General features: G+C 40.8%; 2 protein-coding genes across 3 annotated transcripts in view; both read right to left on the bottom strand.

Annotated features, from left to right (window-relative positions):
* Nucleotides 1–19246, bottom strand: part of LOC122661169 (IAA-amino acid hydrolase ILR1-like 5) — a 60882-nt gene that overhangs the window by 30377 nt on the left and 11259 nt on the right. For both annotated transcript variants that reach the window (XM_043856513.1, XM_043856506.1), the window contains exons 3-5: nt 5919–6259; nt 5673–5798; nt 4589–4903 (exon numbers count right to left, since the gene is read on the bottom strand). In XM_043856513.1, the coding sequence (XP_043712448.1) occupies nt 4589–4903; nt 5673–5798; nt 5919–6155 (678 nt within the window). In that variant the 5' untranslated portion in view covers nt 6156–6259. The remainder of the gene's footprint in view (nt 1–4588; nt 4904–5672; nt 5799–5918; nt 6260–19246) is intronic.
* On the bottom strand, nt 11806–16078 carry LOC122661115 (protein NTM1-like 9). The gene is made up of 6 exons (XM_043856436.1): nt 15833–16078; nt 15398–15675; nt 14109–14426; nt 13598–13987; nt 12276–12725; nt 11806–12183 (listed from the first exon to the last, which is right to left on the bottom strand). The coding sequence occupies exons 1-6, from the start codon at nt 15996–15998 to the stop codon at nt 11926–11928; spliced, it is 1860 nt and encodes a 619-aa protein (XP_043712371.1). The 5' UTR covers nt 15999–16078; the 3' UTR covers nt 11806–11925.

Here is a 19246-nt window from a genome sequence, read left to right as displayed (position 1 = left end):
TGTCCAATCTGATAAAATATATGCTTTATGCCCTAAGATTTCACACATAAATGTGCTCATCAAATTCCGTGAATACTGGCTTAGTCAGTGTGACTACAACCATTCTTTATTTATAATATGATAGGGAACATTCTAGAATAGGTACAAGGACATTATTACCCCTAGGACAATTTTACCCTTGAACCAATATTACAACACTCCCCCTCAAGTTGGTGCATACATGTCAAACATGCCCAACTTACTAATTATAGGACAAAACAACTTGCTACTAAGTCCTTTGGTAAGAATATCAACCAGCTGCTCATAAGATTGGATAAATGGAATACAAATTACTCCTCCTCCAATTTTTCCTTGATAAAATGCCAGTCAATCTTAACATGTTTGGTACAGTCATGTTGGACCAGGTTATGAGCAATACTTATTGTGACTTGCTTGCTGTCATAGTAGAGTCGCAGAGGAAGATCAGCACCTAGACCCAAATCTTGAAGAAGACCCTTGAGCCCGAGAAGTTCATATATACCTTGTGCCATAGCTCTAAACTCAGCTTCAACACTAGATCGAGTCACCACTGCTTGTTTCCTGCTTCTCCATGTACTTAAATTTCCTCCAACAAAGGTGCAATATCCGGATGTTGACTTTCTATCATCGGGGCTACCTGCCCAATCTGCATCAGTGTAGGCCTCTATTCGGAGATGACTATATGGAGAATATAAGACTCCTTTTCCAGGAGATGACTTTAGGTACCGCGGTATCCTATATGCTGCCTCCAAGTAAGAGGAGTGAGAGTTATGCATGAATTGACTCACGACACTTACAGCAAATGCAATGTCTGGTCGGGTATGGGAGAGATATATTCACCGACCAACTAATCTTTAATAACTACCCTTATCCACAGGGTCACCTTCCTTGCTCTTCAAGCGTGTGTTGGGCTCGAGAGGAGTATCTGCCGGTTTACAACCAAACATCCCTGTACCCCCCAACAAGTCAAGAGTATATTTTCTCTGAGAAAGAGATATGCCCTTGGCTGAATAGACAAACTCAATCCTTAAGAAATATCGTAACCTTCCCAAATCTTTGACTTAGTGCCCAGATAAGTTGAAGAGGAAGCAGAAGTGATCTCTGAGTTGTCAGGTACGGTGGCTGGTTAAAAAAAAAAGTGCCCAAAAAATTTAATGCATGGAAAGGCAAAATCAGCCCTTGGCGGGAGCCAACTCACCACCAAGGGTGTAAAAACAAAGATGATAAGGTAGGAGAAGTGATGCAGATTCATCATCAAATAGGGCTTGTTTCATTGGGAATAAGTCTAGGGTTGGGTTACATACATGTTGGGCCTTTGATCCCATGGGTTTCTAATGTAATAGGCCACTTTTATAGGCCTAAAATATGGGTATATAGGTTGCATACGGGATTAGCCCAATACTCAGTTTATTTTTATGTTTTTTAATTGAACCGGTTCAAATTGGTTGCATCCAATTGGTTCAATTTAAGTGATCATGTGACTTGGTTAAGTAGTCATGTGATGTAAGTTGGGTTGGATTAGGACTCTATAAGTCCGGCCATGTTTTGAGTCTATTTCCTTTAATATTCTAGTTTCCTAGTCAGTTTAAGTTACCTAATAGGTTAAGGATAGGGTTACGCCATTCCTTTTTAGTGCCTAAGTCTATTTTTGAGTCTTCTATATAAGTTTGTAAGGGAGGCCAGCATTACATACGAATTTGATTAATAAAAATTAGCTTTATGCTTGCTGCCATTGCTGCTGCTCTTTGTGAGTGTATATTCTTGTGGATCTCAAGGTGGTAAAGGGTAGGTGGACTCCTGCGACTCCTTGCATTGTGAAGATCAGGAGGCTCTTTCAAATCATCAAGTTGCTGCCATTGTCCTGGCGTCCTGCAATACAGTGAGTTTGAACCTGTTTTCTTATTTTAAACCTTCTTCTATCATCCTTCATCTTCCCTTAGACCTAATCCACAGTCCCCTTCCATCCATCAAACCCTAATCTCCATTAAACCTGCAACTCCTACTTCAACTAAGACTCCCTTATAACTACAGATCTGGCCATCAATTTCGAACCATACTTCCAGCCTATATCCCCCACACCTCTCCCTACACTTGACCTTAAATTCAATCCATAATCCCCACTATATCCCCTCCATTTCTCCACTCCATTAAACCCAAAACCTGCAACTCAATTCTGTCCAAAATTGCAGAATTTTAAAACCTTCCCAAATCCAATTCTTTTTATCCCATAATAACCCCCTAGACCTGCATATTAAAGCCATTTAAGACCCATTCCCAAATTCCCATCCTAAACCCTAGAATTAACCTAAATCCTAGTGCTGTCCATTCGAACCAGCAACCCCTTTTGCGATTGATCCTATTGTCTGACTCCTAGTAGGTCTCCTACCTACCTAGGACTACATTAAGAAGGCTCCCGTGAGAAGGAGAGGGAGGTCTAGAGGGGGAGGTCTAGAGGGGTCGCGGGAGGCTAGAAGGGAGGCGGAGAGGCTGGCGGGGCTGATGGAGGTGGCGGAAGACTGGTAGTGGTGGCGGAAGGTTGGCGGAGATGGTGGTTGCTGGCGGAAGTCGAGTGGTGGTTGGCGGTGGTTAGGCTAGGGCGAGATCACGAACGAGAGGGAGAGAGAGAGAGGAAAAAAAGGAAAGAAGAATTATGTCATATATTCCCGGATGATTTTTGGCTCTAATACCATGTTGAATCCCGGATGCTTAGTCAGTGTGACTACAACCATTCTTTATTTATAATATGATAGAGAACATTCTAGAATAGGTACAAGGACATTATTATCCCTAGGACAATTTTACCCTTGAACCCATATTACAACAGTGATTATTTTAGGTATCTGAGCTCAATAATAAATAAAGAAGGTGATATAGAGGATGATGTTGCTCATAGAATTAAAATAGGATGCATGAAGAGAGGTGTGTTCGGAGTACTGTGTGATCAGTGTATTCATTTAAAGCTTAAAGGAAAATTTTATAGGACTACCATACGACTGGCCATGATGTATGATGCGGAATGTTGGGCAGTTAAGAAGCGTCAAATAGATAAACTAAGTGTAGCGGAGATGAGGAAATTGAGATGGATGTGTGGCAAAACTAGGAAATAAAGTAAGAAATGCCCATAGAGTGGATTTGGGAGTAGCTCCAATATAGGATAAGCTACGAGAAAGCTGTTTGAGGTGGCATGTCCATGTGCAATGAAGGCCTTGGGATGCACTAGTACGGAGTAGTGATTTGATTAAGATTGAAGGAACTAAAAGAGGCAGGGGCATGTCTAAAATAAGTAAATAACCATAGGGTAAATGGTGAGGAAAGACATGCATAGCTTAGTCCTTGTATCATGTTTGACTACAAATAGACTGATTAGAGAGCAAGGATCCATGTAGCTGACCTCATTTAGTTGGGGAAAAGCTATGTTGTTGTTGTGGTTGTTGGATCGATTAAAAAGGAGATTGATCAATCTTATGAGGGCTGTAGCTACCGCCCAGAAAAGAAACAGGGTAAATTTTGTGACAGGATTGCAAGAAAGAAGAGAGGGAAAAAAAAAAAGGGGAGAGAACAAGAACAGAAGAATAATAGAGAGGAGTATAGGAAAATAAGAATAATAGAGAAATTCAAACCTGACAAGTAAACCCAGACCTGAATAGAGAGAGAGAGAGAGAGAGAGAGAGAGAAAAGAAGAAGAAAGGAGAAGAGGGAGAAGAGAGAATATCGTGCAGCTCTCACAACCTTCAGTTTCGTTCAATATTCTATTCCAATCTGAAACTTACGGTTACGACCATGTATTTAAAGAAAATAATTGAAGACTCCTACCTAGGCTCTAATCCTATTATATAATTAAACTCTAAGACTAAAAATAGAGTTTCAAGCTAATTTGGACTCTCAATCCTACGTAGTTAACACTTAACACCAATAAACAAATAATTAAATATTCAAATTAAAAAATATTCCATTAAATAGAAAATATCCTAGACAGCCCTACTGAACCATTAAACCAGGTTCAGAACTGGTCCGCCTTGCACCGGGTTTCCAGACTGAGCCAAGATGGTCCAACCATGGATGTGAACCTGCATTAGTATCTTTGTCCAACATGGCATCAAATGTAAAAGTTTTACAAGTTCAGTATTTTTCAGAAAATGAAGGATCTTTATACATGGACTTAAACTCTTCAATTTGTACTAGATCAAAAAAGGGTGTACTCAGTGCACGAGGTTCCCGCCATTGCGGAGTCTGGGGAGGGTCAATTTGTACTAGATCACCCTCACAAATTCAGACATGGCCTTTACGGCACATGAACAAACCACCATGGGTAGGTAGGTAGATCAGAGTTGTCAGGCCTGAAAAGTGGTTTAATTGTTTTTGTCCAATGTCAAATTGACAAATGGGTTAAAATTTAACAAAGTAGACAAAGGATTTAAGCTAGGATCCCAGCATAATGGTTTAAGAAAGAGTGTCACTTTTCACTTTCAAAATAGGGTTGAAATAATGTGGAAACAAAAATATTCTACTAGTACCTATTAAACAAACAGGGTTATGGTCAGCAAAAGAGAGTACTATCTTAGGGGCGTACTTGACTATGGAGTGGATCCGTTTCTCTCGAGATGAGGTGCTGCAATGATAAGATTGCAAATGATGCGGCAAGTACTGGATCCACATTCCTTTGGGGCATTGCAGCATGACCACCTCTTCCTTCTATTTTTGCTTCAAAGATACATACAGCTGCTAGAGCAGGTCCTGCAATGGATTCTATGCTTCCCGTGGGTTTTCGGTAGGTAACATGCATTCCAAAGATTGCTTCAGCTTCACCAAGGGCCCCTTCCTTTATCATGTGAGCTGCTCCAGCACCACCCTCTTCTGCAGGTTGAAAAAGGAGTCTCACAGTTCCCTTCAACATCAAGTAACCGAAAATGTCAAGGCATTCCAACAGAGTCAAACACAATATGGATTTGGTTTAATAACAAGTAACAATTACCAGGAAAGAGAAAGATGATGAAATTAAGGTTTTAACCAAATGGCTGCTCCATAATCTCCCAGACGGAGTTCTCTGAGTTTCATTTAAACAGAATATGATATTTGCAGAGAAGTGATAATACCAAACCCCTTCCCCCAACAAAAAAAATAATAAGAAAATACAATAAATAAATAAAGACTCCAATTCAAATTGGAGGAGACTTGAGAACTCAGCTAATGATGAAGTCAAAACAAACCCATGATCAAACAGGCATATTGAAGACTTACAGTTCACTGTTATAAATCATTAGTGAAGAATTCAGCTCCTCAAATACAACCCAACATCAATCCATTTATTGATAAAAAAAAATTCATCAAAGTCACGTCAAACAAAACCAAGTCCTACAAAATAACTCTGCAACCTCCTCAACGATCTCCACCATAATACCCCCAACAGTTTGCTTTGGAACTCCAAAATGGGCCCAATTTATATCTATCTTTTTTTTTTTTTTTTTTTTTTTTTTGGGGGTTTGGGGGAGATGGGAGAGGGGAGTTGATCAGAGGGGTAGTTGATCAGAGAAGCATGAAGTTGGACCCATTAACAGGTGAGCGAATGGTCCAACAGAAATTCCGGTAGGCTTCTTTAACGAAGAATTGATCTAAAACCCGTAAGACTGGAAGTGGGAATCAAATCAAAGACTGACCTGGAGATGATGTTTCCGTTGATTAAGCAATTTAGCAGCTCCAAGGAGCATGGCTACATGGGCGTCGTGTCCACATCCGTGCATTTTACCGTCAATTTTGCTCTTATGCTCCCAATTCACAAGTTCCTAGATCCTCTCAAACGCAACAAAGTCAAACAGGGACAAGAATGAAAAACGAAAGCCAAAAAGCAAGATAGAGATAGTAGTAGAAGTAGTAGTGAAACTATGAGGGTAATTTGTAGAGACCTGCAACGGAAGGGCGTCCATGTCGGCTCGTAGGGCCACAACTGGCGGAGAGCCGGACCCAATCAGTGCGACGACACCGGTTTTGGCAAAGGGGAAGGAATAAGAGACGCCGAGCCTATCGAGTTCTCTACGGATAAGAGCGCTGGTGTTGTGCTCTTGGAAACGAAGTTCTGGGTTTTCGTGGATCTCCCTCCTGACGGAGACCAACCAGTCTCTGTCTCGTAAGGCGGAGTCCATTAGCTCTCTTGAGTAGCTCTCATGAAAATTCCCGCGGAATTCAGAGCACGAATAAGCAACAAAAAAGGGTAAAACGGCCAGAAAGAAAGTTAAAGAGGACCTACCCAACATCTCAGATCTCAGACAATAATAGCCAGCAACAGCTAATCAAACATGGATCATCAACTAATCAATCAGATAACAGCAGCACCTAGAAACCCCAAAACAAGAAAAATTCCCCAACACCTCAGAAAATGGCAAATATTTTTTTTGACTACAGTCCGTCTACGTACTACAGACTTTATTCAGTTTTTATTGCGGTGGATGAATATGAATTGAATGATGCCAACTGCCTAGAAGCCGAGACCGAAGAGACTGGGGACTGGGGAGAGCGATGTGGAAGAACAACTGCGCGACGACCGATCCACCGTACCCAACCAACCAAGCATTATTAAGATTTTAGAAGAGAGAAAGTTCTCTGTCTTGGAGTGTGGCATATGCCGGTATACTGATTGTGCATATTGAATGAAAATGCAGCAGGAAAGCAGGAATGATTGAATCGAGTCAAATTGCACTCCTCTGAAACAATCGGGGTATACAATATTCAACGACTCCAACAACGCCTCTAGTTCAGCTAGTGTCAGGCGAACGCTCAGAGCTAAACAATGATGGAGAACTCTAACATCTTTGACTCCTGAGCAGAAATCGCTTTATGGTAATGATAGAGAAAAACCTTTCAAAGAATGAAAGAGAAACTCACTCCCATGAGTCTATCTCTCTCCTCTCCATATGAAAAGACATATGCGACTCTTTGTTTTGAGAAAGAGATAGATAGACACATGGGAGTAATTTAGCTCGTCTCCAAAGAGGCGTGCGTCTAGGTTGCTACCAGGGGGCATCCAGTGGTTGAGCTGTGCACACGCACAATTCTCGATGCACACTTAGGGATATATGCAGCACAATCCAACGGCTGGCAACGCCCTAGGTGTTCCTCGCTCCTTGGAGACAATCCAGATCCACCAGTATAGGCCAGAGAACTAATTCCTTTAAGAAGAAGAAACAGGAATTAGGAGGGACTCCGGACTCGGGTCTTGGGGGCAGGTGATTTAAATTTTCTAACAGCCAGCCTCAAAATCTCCTCCTTATGTGTCAAATTAAAGTCCAAAGATAGTTGGCCACAAAGTAAAAACAGTCACTTGAAAATGTCCCAAAGTTACTCGACTTAATGATGCTTTATGCCTTTATAGTAACTTTTGAAATATTTTTAGTTGTTAAATTACTAATAAAATTTAAAGTAAATTCATTAAATTCTGAAATAGAAACCTAACCGAACTAAATAAAAGATTTCCTTTTAAAACTAAAACCACATTTTTTTTGATAATTTTTTTGTTTTTAAATAATAATTATATTAAGGCAAGATAAGTTACAAAGATAGGAAAGAAGGATGATCCATATAATTACATCAATTAAAAGCTATACTAGTAAAGTCGTCCATTGCTTCAGCTAACTCAAAATAGCTATTAACAAGTTAAAATGGGACATTGCAAAATTATTCATCGACAAGGCCATTGATTTAATTAATACTTCCTTTTCAGCGTGTGATGGTAACCTTTGTAGCCATCCTTGCTATTTGCTACTGGTTTTCTCATTGATTCCTATAAAAAGATCCAACTTTGATGCCCGAAATGAGTGGGAAGGCCAAGATACTTTTTGGGAGAATCTCCGTAGGAGATTTTAAGAATCTTCAAAAACCAACATTTGAAGCAGGGAGTCGTGTTGGGCTGAAGATGAGTGAAGAATGCTACAAATTAATTTGTTAGCCACTAGCTTGACAAAAGAGGTTCTACACCTTTGAGATTATATATCTCCTATAATGACACTTCCGAGAAAAGTAGAGTATCGTCAGCAAATAGTAAGTGAGACATAGGATTTGTATGGTTACAAACCTTTATACTATGAATTAAGCCATCGGACTCCGCCTGGGTGAGAAGGGCACTAAGAGTTTGAGCACAAATAACAAAGATGGCTGATGAGATGGAATCTCCTTGTTGGATGCTCCTTGATGGGGGTAATTGAAACGTGAACAACCCCATTGATAAGCATGTTATAAGACACTGAGGAGATACATGACATCATCATATTAACCCATTTGGTACAAAAACCAATTTGAAGAAGAATACTCTCAATGAAAGGCCATTCTAGGCGATCATGCACCTTCTTCATGTCAAGCTTCAACGCCAAATATTTCTTCTTTCCTTTCTTGTGTTTAATATAGTGAAAAGCTTCATACGCTAAGATGAAGTTGTCAGAAATGAGCCTATCAGACACAAAAAACGATTGTGCTAGGGAAATGATACCCTCAAAATGCTTTTCAATCTTGTGGTCATGATCTTCGTAGCTACTTTTACAACCATATTGTAGAGGCTAATGGGTCGTAATGATCAACAGTCTCCGGGTGATCCACTTTGGGAACAAGGCATACCAAGGTGTTGTTAGAAATGTGAGGCATGACCCCCGAGAACAAAGAATTCCTGAACAAAGTTACATAAATCCTTGATAATTAAATTCCAGTACTTTTGGAAGAAGGTCGGTCCTGCCCTAGGGATTTTAAAGGGGACTTGCATTGAGAGCCGACTTGATTTCTTCCATAGTAGGATTCTTCATCAGTCATCGTTGGTCATAGTGTTAGCTTGAGACCAATGACCCGATGAAAGCCGAAGCTTGAGAATCTTGTTATGATGCCTCCGTTGAAGAGTTGTGATACGGAAAAATTTGGTATTGCAATCTCCACTATTCAACCATAAAATTCTAGGTTTTTGTTGCCAAAGCAACTCCTCTCTTTGTAGACCATGGATCTGACATTCCCTGTTTTGATTAGACTCAAAACAGGCATATCTTGAAGGACCTCCAACTCTCTCAAAAATGATGCAATCTTTCTCTGAACATTCCCAGATAAGTCTCTATTCCACTTCGTAAAGACTGTTTTGCAATTAGAAGATTTCTGGTGGAGGGTATTGCTCACCTTTCTGCATGTATAAATAGCCCAAGCTTTCGCAGCTGTATTCTTGCATTCAGGGGGCGAGAACCACATTGATTCAAATTTGAACGGGCGAACTCCTAACGATTTGCCCCTTCAATGTCTATTACCAACAAAGGGAAGTGACCGGAACCTACTGTGGTGTGAACTGTAACCACTAACTTGCTGAAAAAACTCCTCCATGTTTGGTTAGATAGTACACGGTTCCGGCATATTCGGATATTCGAAGCACCTTGGTGCTTGTTATTCCACGTGAAGGAGGGACTGTGAGCACCTAAATCCATTAACCAGTAGATATCGATCATATCTCTAAATTGCCTAACATCTCTAGATCCCCTCTTTTCTCATGCCAAGCCAAATAAGAATGGAAATCCCCAAAACAAACCCAGAAGCTCTGCCATTGAGAACAATGGCCATTAGTTTATCCCAAACCTGTTGTCTGCATTTTTTAACAGGGTCATCGTAAACATACATTATATTAAAAGGAGGATTGTTGTTTTATCTTACCTCCATATCGACAATGTATCGGCATAAAGAATGTCCAATTGAATGTGATTCTCCCACAGAATGCTTAAACCACTAGCAGTGCCCCTCAACTCTACATTGAAGAAGGTATATAGGTGCAATCGACGACCTACATGCTTGAACATTTCGTCTCCATCAGAAAGATGATATCCGGGAATATTGAAAGGGAGAGATTCTTGAGCGTACGAATTGTCAAGGGTCTCCCGAGGCCTTGACAATTCTAACTAAGAAGTTTCATGATTGCTACTGATGTTGATTTTCCCCCAACAACCCAGGGGCTTTCTACTAAAAAATGCACTAGAGGGGATGGTTGCTCAATCCCTCATGTTGCAGGTGTTTAGCTTGTTTGGCTCGAGTTTTGGATGCCATCATCTCTTTTGGCCTCAAATAAAAGCTGGTAGATGTCCTCACCTCACAAGTATGCTTCTTTAAACTTGTTGCTTGCTTCAGGTGATGTAATCCTATCTCCCAAAATTCAAATATGGTTCGGATGTGCGGTTTGCAGAAGCTGTTGCCAAAAACTTAGGTTGTGTTTGATATGCATTCTTGGTCGATAGTCCGTTCCAAGAAATCATACCAACCGCAACATTAAAATCCCAAGACTCCAAAAGCAATAGTCAACAAATGCAAGTAGGTCGGGCTTTAGTTGAGAATGATAAATTTTGAACCAAAATGAGCATGAAACCAACGCAAGATTGACCCGAGTCATTCCAGTCCAAAGTCAACCCCAATTTCCTCTAGACTTGCACCCCTCCTTAACAGATAAGGCGAAGGCTGAGCCAATTATCTAGCTTCACCAGATAGATCCATAATGCCAAGCAAATTATGGAAGTAATAACCACCCACACAACTGTTAGACCCAATAAGCCAAAAGCTGCTGGTTCAAGCCTACAAACTGTTGCCTGCCTTGCCCTGTGTTCGATGTGTAAAGGCGTACCTAGGGCACGAGGCTCCCGCCACTACAAGGTCGGTGTGTGCTGTTTAAGGGCTTACTCAGAACCCCGTGTCCGCTGTTTATCTACTTATAAATTAGTTCATCCCTATTGCGTATGTCAGCCACAAACCATGAAAGGGAAACAAAGAATGGTGAAACTGTGAAAGACGTAAACCAAATATTTAAGAATGAAACAAGAGAGTAGAAGGACACTAGTCGCAAGCCAAAGCAGGAGACTATGGATTGAGGAATCGGAATTGAATCGAAAGAATCAGAATGATCAGCCCGATCCGACTGACTCTGCAACTTTAAATCCACCTGGTGGAGGTACCAATCCCGAAGTAGTTGAGGGCGTAGTCAGGAAACTATTGGACAACTGCCGGGTATGGTCATCTCATACCGGAAGTGGGAGGCAGGTCAAGAGGAACCTGGTATTACACCAGCGGTACGAATATCTCACCAGAGCCAGTTCCAGCTCCGCTGACCGCACCCAGGAGCATGGTGGAAACGAAGTTATCTCCAAATGACTGGACATTGGGGTTCTGAATGTTTGGAAATTAGGGATTCGGAGGGAAGAGATCTGAGTTGGTAGATCAGGACCCAGCATCACGGGGCAGAATGACTGGAGCCGGTGGAGAGATGGCTCTTGAAGAGCTTGATGACAGTGCACATGATTTGACCGAAGGTGGTGGCCTAGTTATTAGTGGAGGATTTGAATTAGGGGTTTCTGCAACAGGAGTATAAAAGCTTAAGACGAAGGTGGCATCGAAGGTGCAGGCAAAGGTTGTGACTGATCTGGTTAGATTGATTGAAGATATTCATATTCAGAAGCTCCTAGTTAGGTTTACAGGTAAGGATAGAAAGTCCGCCATTACAGGACTTGGAAGAATAACCACTGGATGGTTGACCAAAATGAGAATAATAAAGAAACACAAGGGAGAGATGACGAAGATCGGAGAAAAAGAGGGAGAGGGGAAAGCTGATTCAGTTTTATTATCTTAATACCAGTTTTTAGGATCATTATACAACGATCGGACGTGAATCAGAAACGGCAGGAACTGATTCTGGTCCCCATTCCAAAAACTGTAACCACAATGGAGACGAAGACTTTTCGTATGTTACTACTCTAAAATCTAAATAAAGGTCTCATTAGTTACATACATACCCTATAAGTTATATCAACAGAGTTGTTTACATGCATGTACAGAAAAGGAACCTATTCCTACTCCCAAATAACATCAAGAATAAACAGAAGCCGAGTATATGGAGTACATTCTCTATGCAACATCAAGAATTTAAGATATTAGCCATCCCCTTACCGAAATACAGACAACGACAAGGAATATAAGTACAACAACACAAACAATATAAACACCTGATGAATTCGAGCTGTGAAACACTCGACGAATCCCCCGTTGATCACCAACCTTTACAGTGTCGCCTCCTGACCTCAACCTGAGCTTTCCACTAATTTCTCTGACAATGCTAGAATGATACAATATTTTTCCTCCCTTCGGCTCATCGTTTGTAGAAGGTTTCACAACATCACCAGCCTGCATGCAGCAATTTTCATTGAATTCACAAACCCCCTCAGCCTACGATAAAACGTCAGAACTTTCCCAATAGCTTTGCTCAAAGCACTAACCTCAATAACTTTTGGCTTAACTTCATGTTCCGCCATGCTACAACTTGATCCCCTCAGCTTACCGCAAGATGCCACTTTGTGGGAAAGCTCATTCTGTAAATGGATTCTCCTGGGAGCAGTGCCCTGTGCTAAAAAGTTCTGGGGACCTGATTGATATTGTGTTTGACGGGACCTTAACTTGATTCCAGTCCCAATAGAACCGCCACCATTTTTAACAGGATTCTTATGGCTGGTCGCCTTGTCCATGATATTGAACGAATTGTGACGGGAGTGCACAGCAGAGTTAGAAAGCACAAGAGAGTCATCCTGGAGGAAACCCTTATTTACCATTCCATACACACTACTACCATTAAAAACAGCTGCTCCTCCAAAAGATTCTTGATCAATAGGCAAATCCTCTGTATCCAAATTCTCATCGAACCACCTCAAAGATTCCATCTGTCGATCATACTGATTCACAAAATTTATACACGTCACAATCACTAAACTCAAAAACCTAAAAGATTAACAGTCAATTCAAGAAATGCCAACTATCAATATAAAAACACATTAATCGTTTCAAAACTGAGATTTTGTTTAAAATGGACTGTGCACAGGTGCTATTGAGACTTTCAACTCATAATTAGCACCACACTGTTCATAGCCCCAACTGCAGCTACCCAAAGGGAAATCTATCTACAACAACAACAACAAACTCAGCCTTATCCCAACTTAATAGGGTCGACTACATGGATCCCAAAAATAAATAAATAAAGGGAAAAAGATCTCTACTTGGTAGTGTTTACTACACTCTCCAGTGGGTGAGCATGCCTGGGTATCTACCCAGGGGGCAGAGGCATCATCTCACGGTGCCCTGTGAGAGGGCGTAGGAAACACCACCAAGTAGAGATCTCTTGCCCTCCAATCGGCTCTGTCCGAGGTCATACTTGGAACAATACCTAGACTATGCATGTCCTTCCTCTCCACTTCTCCTATAGTCATTTTAGGTCTACCCCTAGCTCTTTTAGCTCCTTCAATCGGAATCATATCACTCCTCCTTACAGGGAAACCTACCTCTTGCCATATAAATATATATGTATCCATATAATTTTAATGGCAACAACAACATCAGACACTGGCACCCTGTCGGCCTGTCCATGTCATTCTTACATAAACTGGTCACTAACCTCCCAAAACAATGGACCCTGAAATCACATTGTTTTGAGAGCATGACCGAAAAAATAGTTCATTTGCATTGCTTCTGCTAAGATCCCTCACAATCCAAGGACAGGCTTTTAGAATGGATGGAAAGCAAATAAGCTTATTTCGATTTTTCTTTTCACCTGGAATTGGGCCACTTCAGTGTCTGCATCACTGTTTGATCCACTGTCCTTGCCAAAGGCAGATTGCCATCCACAAGCTGAGACGACCATACAATTCTTAGAAGCCGAATTCTTCAGGCTGGTAGACTCTTCACAGGAATATTCATCTTGGTTATTGATGACGGCATCCAAGAATTCTGAGATAGAGACATCCTGCTCACTTGTGCCATCTTGAAAACCCAGACCATTATGGTTCTTGCCAAAGTCATCAGCAAAGGGAAAATTCATGTAGGGAAGTCCTAGGCCAGTGCACATCTCTGACTGCAATGGGGAGAAAACCTTGCAATCTAATAATGGCTCAATTGTTGGTTCATAAAACAACCCCAAATCCTCTTCAAGCTGTGGGTCCACCTGAAGTATAAAGCAACAAGCAAGCTAGAGTTAGTCTTTCAGTTTTCTCACATTTCCCCGGCCACGAAGGGGGCTGGGGGGGGGGGGGGATAAACAAAATCAAAAACTAAAGACCTCCCACCTCTGCCGCAGTAACATCTTGATCATGATCTTCCAAATCCGAAGCCACATTGCTAGTGCAGTTGCTCCCTGCAGGTACCAAAGCATCACTTATGTTGTCAGACTTGTCAGCCAGCCACCTCTCAATACCTGCCGGTTGTTTTGTAACTTGCATATCTGACTCTGGAGTCGCTTGAACCAATGCTAGTGTAGATGGTGCATCATCAGGAGAAGACTTGGTTGTGGCGGGAGACAAACCAGCAGGTTCAATTTCATGGCAGTTTGAATTTTCAATCCTATCATCTGGCTTCCTGAATAGACGATAGAGGACAAATACGCCCTGTCGAATGTGGAGGAACAGAGTGAGTTAGGATATGCAGAGAACAAGTAGTGGAAATTCAAAGAAGCATGACAGAAAATTGGTATGGAAGTATCCTATGCCATCACTAAAAGCACATTATTTATCATACATACATACAGCCTAAAGACCAAGTAAGAGAAAATTTCCATCCACATATGGTATTACTTCACCAAAGAAAAGGATTAGTACTGGTTAAATAACAATAAAGCCCATGAAAACACACCAAAAATTAGATTCATAATTCATAGCATCTAAAATGTAGAGGAAGCTAAACAGTTCACCACATAAGAGATACGGATTGGACCAGAAAGTCACTATCTAATTTGTTTCCCCCTTTCGAGAAAAAGCACCAAATTTCTAAGTAAACATCAATCCAGAGGGTACTAAAGTAAAGGTATCCAGTAAAACTTGAGGCCAAGCTCCTCTTTAAAAGTTCATTTCCGTTCTGACTTCTCTCTTTATCACTAATCATTTTGTGAAAGATAGTCTCACTATCAAAGTAGGAAGTGGTTGCTTAACATTATTTAGAGGCCACAGACATTTCAATCAAGCCAATAGATATAGGCATCCTCAGTCTTGCTCAAACCTAGAAAAGGGTGGCCGTTATGGAAAATATACACAATTGTCTACAATTCACTATAGGGCCACAAGATCCAGACTCCATAAAAGGTTTTTTTTTTTTTTTTTTTTAAAGTTTATTTTGGGGGTGGGGGGTGTTAAAATATTGCATAAGCCAATGCATACCATTCATTTAGAAGGATGCATTCGGAAACTAGAATAAAAAAAAAATTTCGGAAAAAATTCTTAGAAAAAAGGCAGTAGCCCACTAGAAACAATTCGAGGATCAGAGCACGCGAATGCTACGGATTATCATTAGGAAGAATGTTACTTGTTAAACGGATAGATTCCAAACCAAAACAGATACATAGCAAAGGCCAGAAGAAGCAGACCTGGCCAGCGTTTGTGCCATCGAGGTCCTTCTCAGTCGCCCGATACTCATGCATTATCCAGTTAGTCCTCTCGCCTTTAGGCGCACGGCCTCTGTAGAAAACCAATGTTTTTTTCGTACCGATCAAGTTCATGCGAGACTTGATGTTGCGATCCTTACCAGTAGCTTTCCAGTAGCCGGCTTCAGTCGCTCTGTTGGAACGACTACCGTTGGGATACTTTCTATCACGAGGAGAGAAGAAGAACCACTCAGGATCATCCGTCTTAATAACCGATAAATCTGCATAAAATGGCGAGGATATGATGACGCACAAAAAGAAGGAACCAAAGGAAAATATATATATTATCTTGGAAATCAATAGAAACAAAACCCTAATAAATGAAATCCTGGATGGGACTGTTTTAGACTCTAAATCGGGAAGCAACTTGAGACTTACCAGGCAAATCCCAAGGTTCCCACTTACAAACATCGATTTCAGGAATCACTTCAACATCAGAACCCTTGCCGTTGATCTTCAGACGTAAATAGTGATTCACAAGTTCTTCGTCTGTGGGACGGAAACGGAATCCTAACGGCAGAGATTCCAAAGACAAGACAGCCATCTTCGTCAGATCCTCTCCAAAACAGAGAAATCGTGAACTTTTATGACTTATTTTATAGCAATAAAACAATTAGACCAGTAAGGCTCCCACTGTACTCCCCCGGCCGAACAAGAGTTTATCAAATATCAAGCAAAGAAAAACAGAGGTGAGGATTTTGCAGATGATCGTCGAACCCCTCTCCCTCTTAGGGTTTTCTCTCTCTCTCTCTCTCTCGTGACTTTCAACGAAAGCACTCTGAAGTAAAAAAACTCTCAGCGGGTACTGGATCAATCATTCACCATTCACCATCCAGCAGCGGGTATTGGATCAACCATTCACTATCCAGCAGCTCTAAAAACGTAAATAACCATTTGAGGATGGTGAGGGGAAGCATGGTCCAAAAACGCGTCTGTGGAAGTCGTTTGCTTCTCTTTGCAGATATCTCGCTCTCAATCACTTTACTATTACCGAAAAGAATGAAAAGTGGAGACGCCACTTAACTAATGGAAAACAAACACCTAATGTCATCAATCGGTACTTCGACCTACATTTAAATGATACATGCCGCGGTACCAGTTGGGCGGATTATTCCCGTAAAAAAGTGGTATCAATTTGGCCCTGCCCGCCCTGGAATTTTCAACCTGGGTGTGGATTATGATTGAAATTTTCAGGCATGAGGTCTGTTGAAATAGGCGGCTTCTAACAAGGTCAGGTTCGGACAAGGCCAAGTTAAGGCCTGGCCCTGCCCTGCTCTATATTAGGTTATGCTAATATGTTTTATTGTTTTTTATCCTTTTAACCCTAAAAAAATCTAATATTGTAGTGAGTTATGAGTGGATCTTTATCCTCTCTGGTCCCTGCCCGACCTAGTTCCCCAGTCCTCCTAACATGGGGGCAAGGAACACCCTACCCCTGTTGGGCAGGGAACTAGAGGAGGTAATTTTCCGTTATAAGTACGAAACCCTAACGGCCTAATCCTTGTTTCTTTCTATTCTCTCCTGTTCTTCTTCACATCAACGAAATCGTAGTGGCCTAACTACTGGACCGCTAGAGATATCTATGCCAGAGGATCGCATTATTGCAGGACATGAAGTGCGTTGGGATTTAGTACCTTGAGTCCATCTATCGTCTTATCTTATCTGCTTCTTAAGGGTTTTCAAGTTTTAAAACCCCTTGTAAGCTTCTACAGTTCTACATCTTCATTTCAAAAACCAACTCATCGATTGCTTTTCAAATTCTATAGTGATGTAGCCTCGAGCAGTCTTGAAAGTTGAAAGCTCAAGCTTTCGGTATTCCTTGTGGTCATTAGGTATGTAAGAACCAAGACCTGGATCAGGTGCAGGGTGCTGCATTCACGGATGATGATTAAATAATCACAATGATCTTGTCTCTCTCTACATCTCTCTTCCAAGATTGATCTGTGGGATTAATATCCCCATACACACGAATACATAAGGATCTTGCCTATGCGTTAATGAATCACAAACATAAAAAAAATGGATCTATTCGTACCGTTCCCCATCGTATGCGGTGAGACGATTCCTTGACTCCCACTAACTATGGCAACGTTCGTCTTCGAAATATCTTTGCAACAATAACGAACAATCGAGCTTCTAGGTTTTTCCCTTTTGATCTCCCACAATGTTTCTCAGTGATAGACTGATATGAAATTTAGTATAGGCAGAGAGAGAGGACCCAGAGTCCCTTATATAGATACTGTGATGCACTCCTCCCATCAAGGATTGTTAATTAGATTAAGAATAGAACTTTAATCCCTTTAGTTAGCTAGGATTGGGTTCCCTAATATAAATCCAAGTCTATATTAAGATATACTTGGTCAATAAGTAATAGGTCATGTAGGACACTAATTAATTAATTAAAAATTCCTACATGATCTTATCTCCAAAGGTGAGTTTGCAGTGTTCCTCTAGTGATAGCTGACCACATTCTTATTATTTGATTCAACAATTAGGTTGTCACAGTAATGAACACCAAACCTTGAGAAACTTTAGGACCCATTGTTTTCTTTTCTTTTTTAGGTTTCCAAACACAAGTTAAAACAACTTCTACAAAAAGATGTAAAAGGAAAATATAAGTCAAATATACACTCATTCAATTCTCAAAAGTATCAAATATAGGCAAAGGACTACTTACAAAAAGATGTAAAGGAAAATAAAAGTCAAATATACACTCATTCAAATCCCTGAAGTATCAAATATGGGAGGAGGTTTTCTGGTCTTGTAGTTCATATAATCAAGTTATGATTAAGTGCTTACTTTTGCTATATCATAAATCGGATTAGACTAAAATTTTGTGAATAAGTAAACTCCAATGTCTCCTGATATGTTAAATTTCAACTAAAATAGAGTCGGTCGATGAAAAAGACCATTGACCATTGAAAGCTATAGAAAGTCAAAGGACTAGCAAGAGAGTGCCAAAAAAAAAAAAAAAAAAAAAAGAACATGGAGAGTGTATGGCATTATATTGGGTCTAAAATTTGATATGGGGTAGATCTAGACCATCTCCTATGTATCTAATAATCAAATTTATCATTTGATCCTTCTTGTGGTGAAAGCGGGTTATCTGGTCTATTAACCAAACAAACTTTTGCCTAAAACTATACTGTGACAGGGAATAAAAGGAATCCTAGAACATGCTACACCCCTTTGTACAGTTGGTTGTGAATAAGTCTCGTACATCACTTATTCAAATACTTATTACAGGTTCCCATGTCCAAAATTGGAAAGCGTTGGGGGAGGTGGTTGTCTTTTTAACTCTTACAACGCGTCTCAAACCTCTATTTGGTTGACAGTACACAAATTGCAAAGGGCTGAAACAGGGGTCTGTAATATGGTGACTCTGAGTGACGAATACACGCACGCCTATATTTGGTGATAGCTCGGTGTCAACAACGTCTTATAGACGTTCTATTCAGTTCATCTTTGGTGTACCTGGCAAGGGAGGCTATTGTTGTTCAGGAGGTTACCTAACCCTCAGCCTGAGGCGATATCCTAAACTCAGAAGGTTCTGTTAAAGCTTGAAGTTGAAAGTGAAGCTGATGAGGCTGTTGGCTGGCCAAGGTGATTTTCGGTTATTCTGTAGTGATATCCTCCATCAATCTTACCACTCAGATTCATATGGTATATTCACGCTTTAGAGATATCTAACTTACCACTTCAAAGAGATTTCATTTAGGAGGTCCAGACCAATCTCTTGGTTCTGTTGTGCATTCCTTTCCATTACACATCAAGCACTGAGAAGATCAGGTC

This window comes from Telopea speciosissima, chromosome 1 (assembly GCF_018873765.1).
Source record: "Telopea speciosissima isolate NSW1024214 ecotype Mountain lineage chromosome 1, Tspe_v1, whole genome shotgun sequence".
Taxonomy (NCBI): Eukaryota; Viridiplantae; Streptophyta; class Magnoliopsida; order Proteales; family Proteaceae; genus Telopea; species Telopea speciosissima.
This window is presented reverse-complemented; position numbering and strand designations above follow the sequence as displayed.

What these genes read in the sequence shown, in the direction of transcription:
- LOC122661115 (XM_043856436.1), bottom strand. Translation starts at nt 15,998, where the DNA reads ATGGCTGTCTTGTCTTTGGAATCTCTGCCGTTAGGATTCCGTTTCCGT. An exon ending in AAGATGTTACTGCGGCAGAG is followed by an intron (nt 13,988 to 14,108) that starts GTGGGAGGTCTT and finishes TTTATACTTCAG; the next exon opens with GTGGACCCACAGCTTGAAGA. An exon ending in TTAAGCCAAAAGTTATTGAG is followed by an intron (nt 12,184 to 12,275) that starts GTTAGTGCTTTG and finishes TGCTGCATGCAG; the next exon opens with GCTGGTGATGTTGTGAAACC.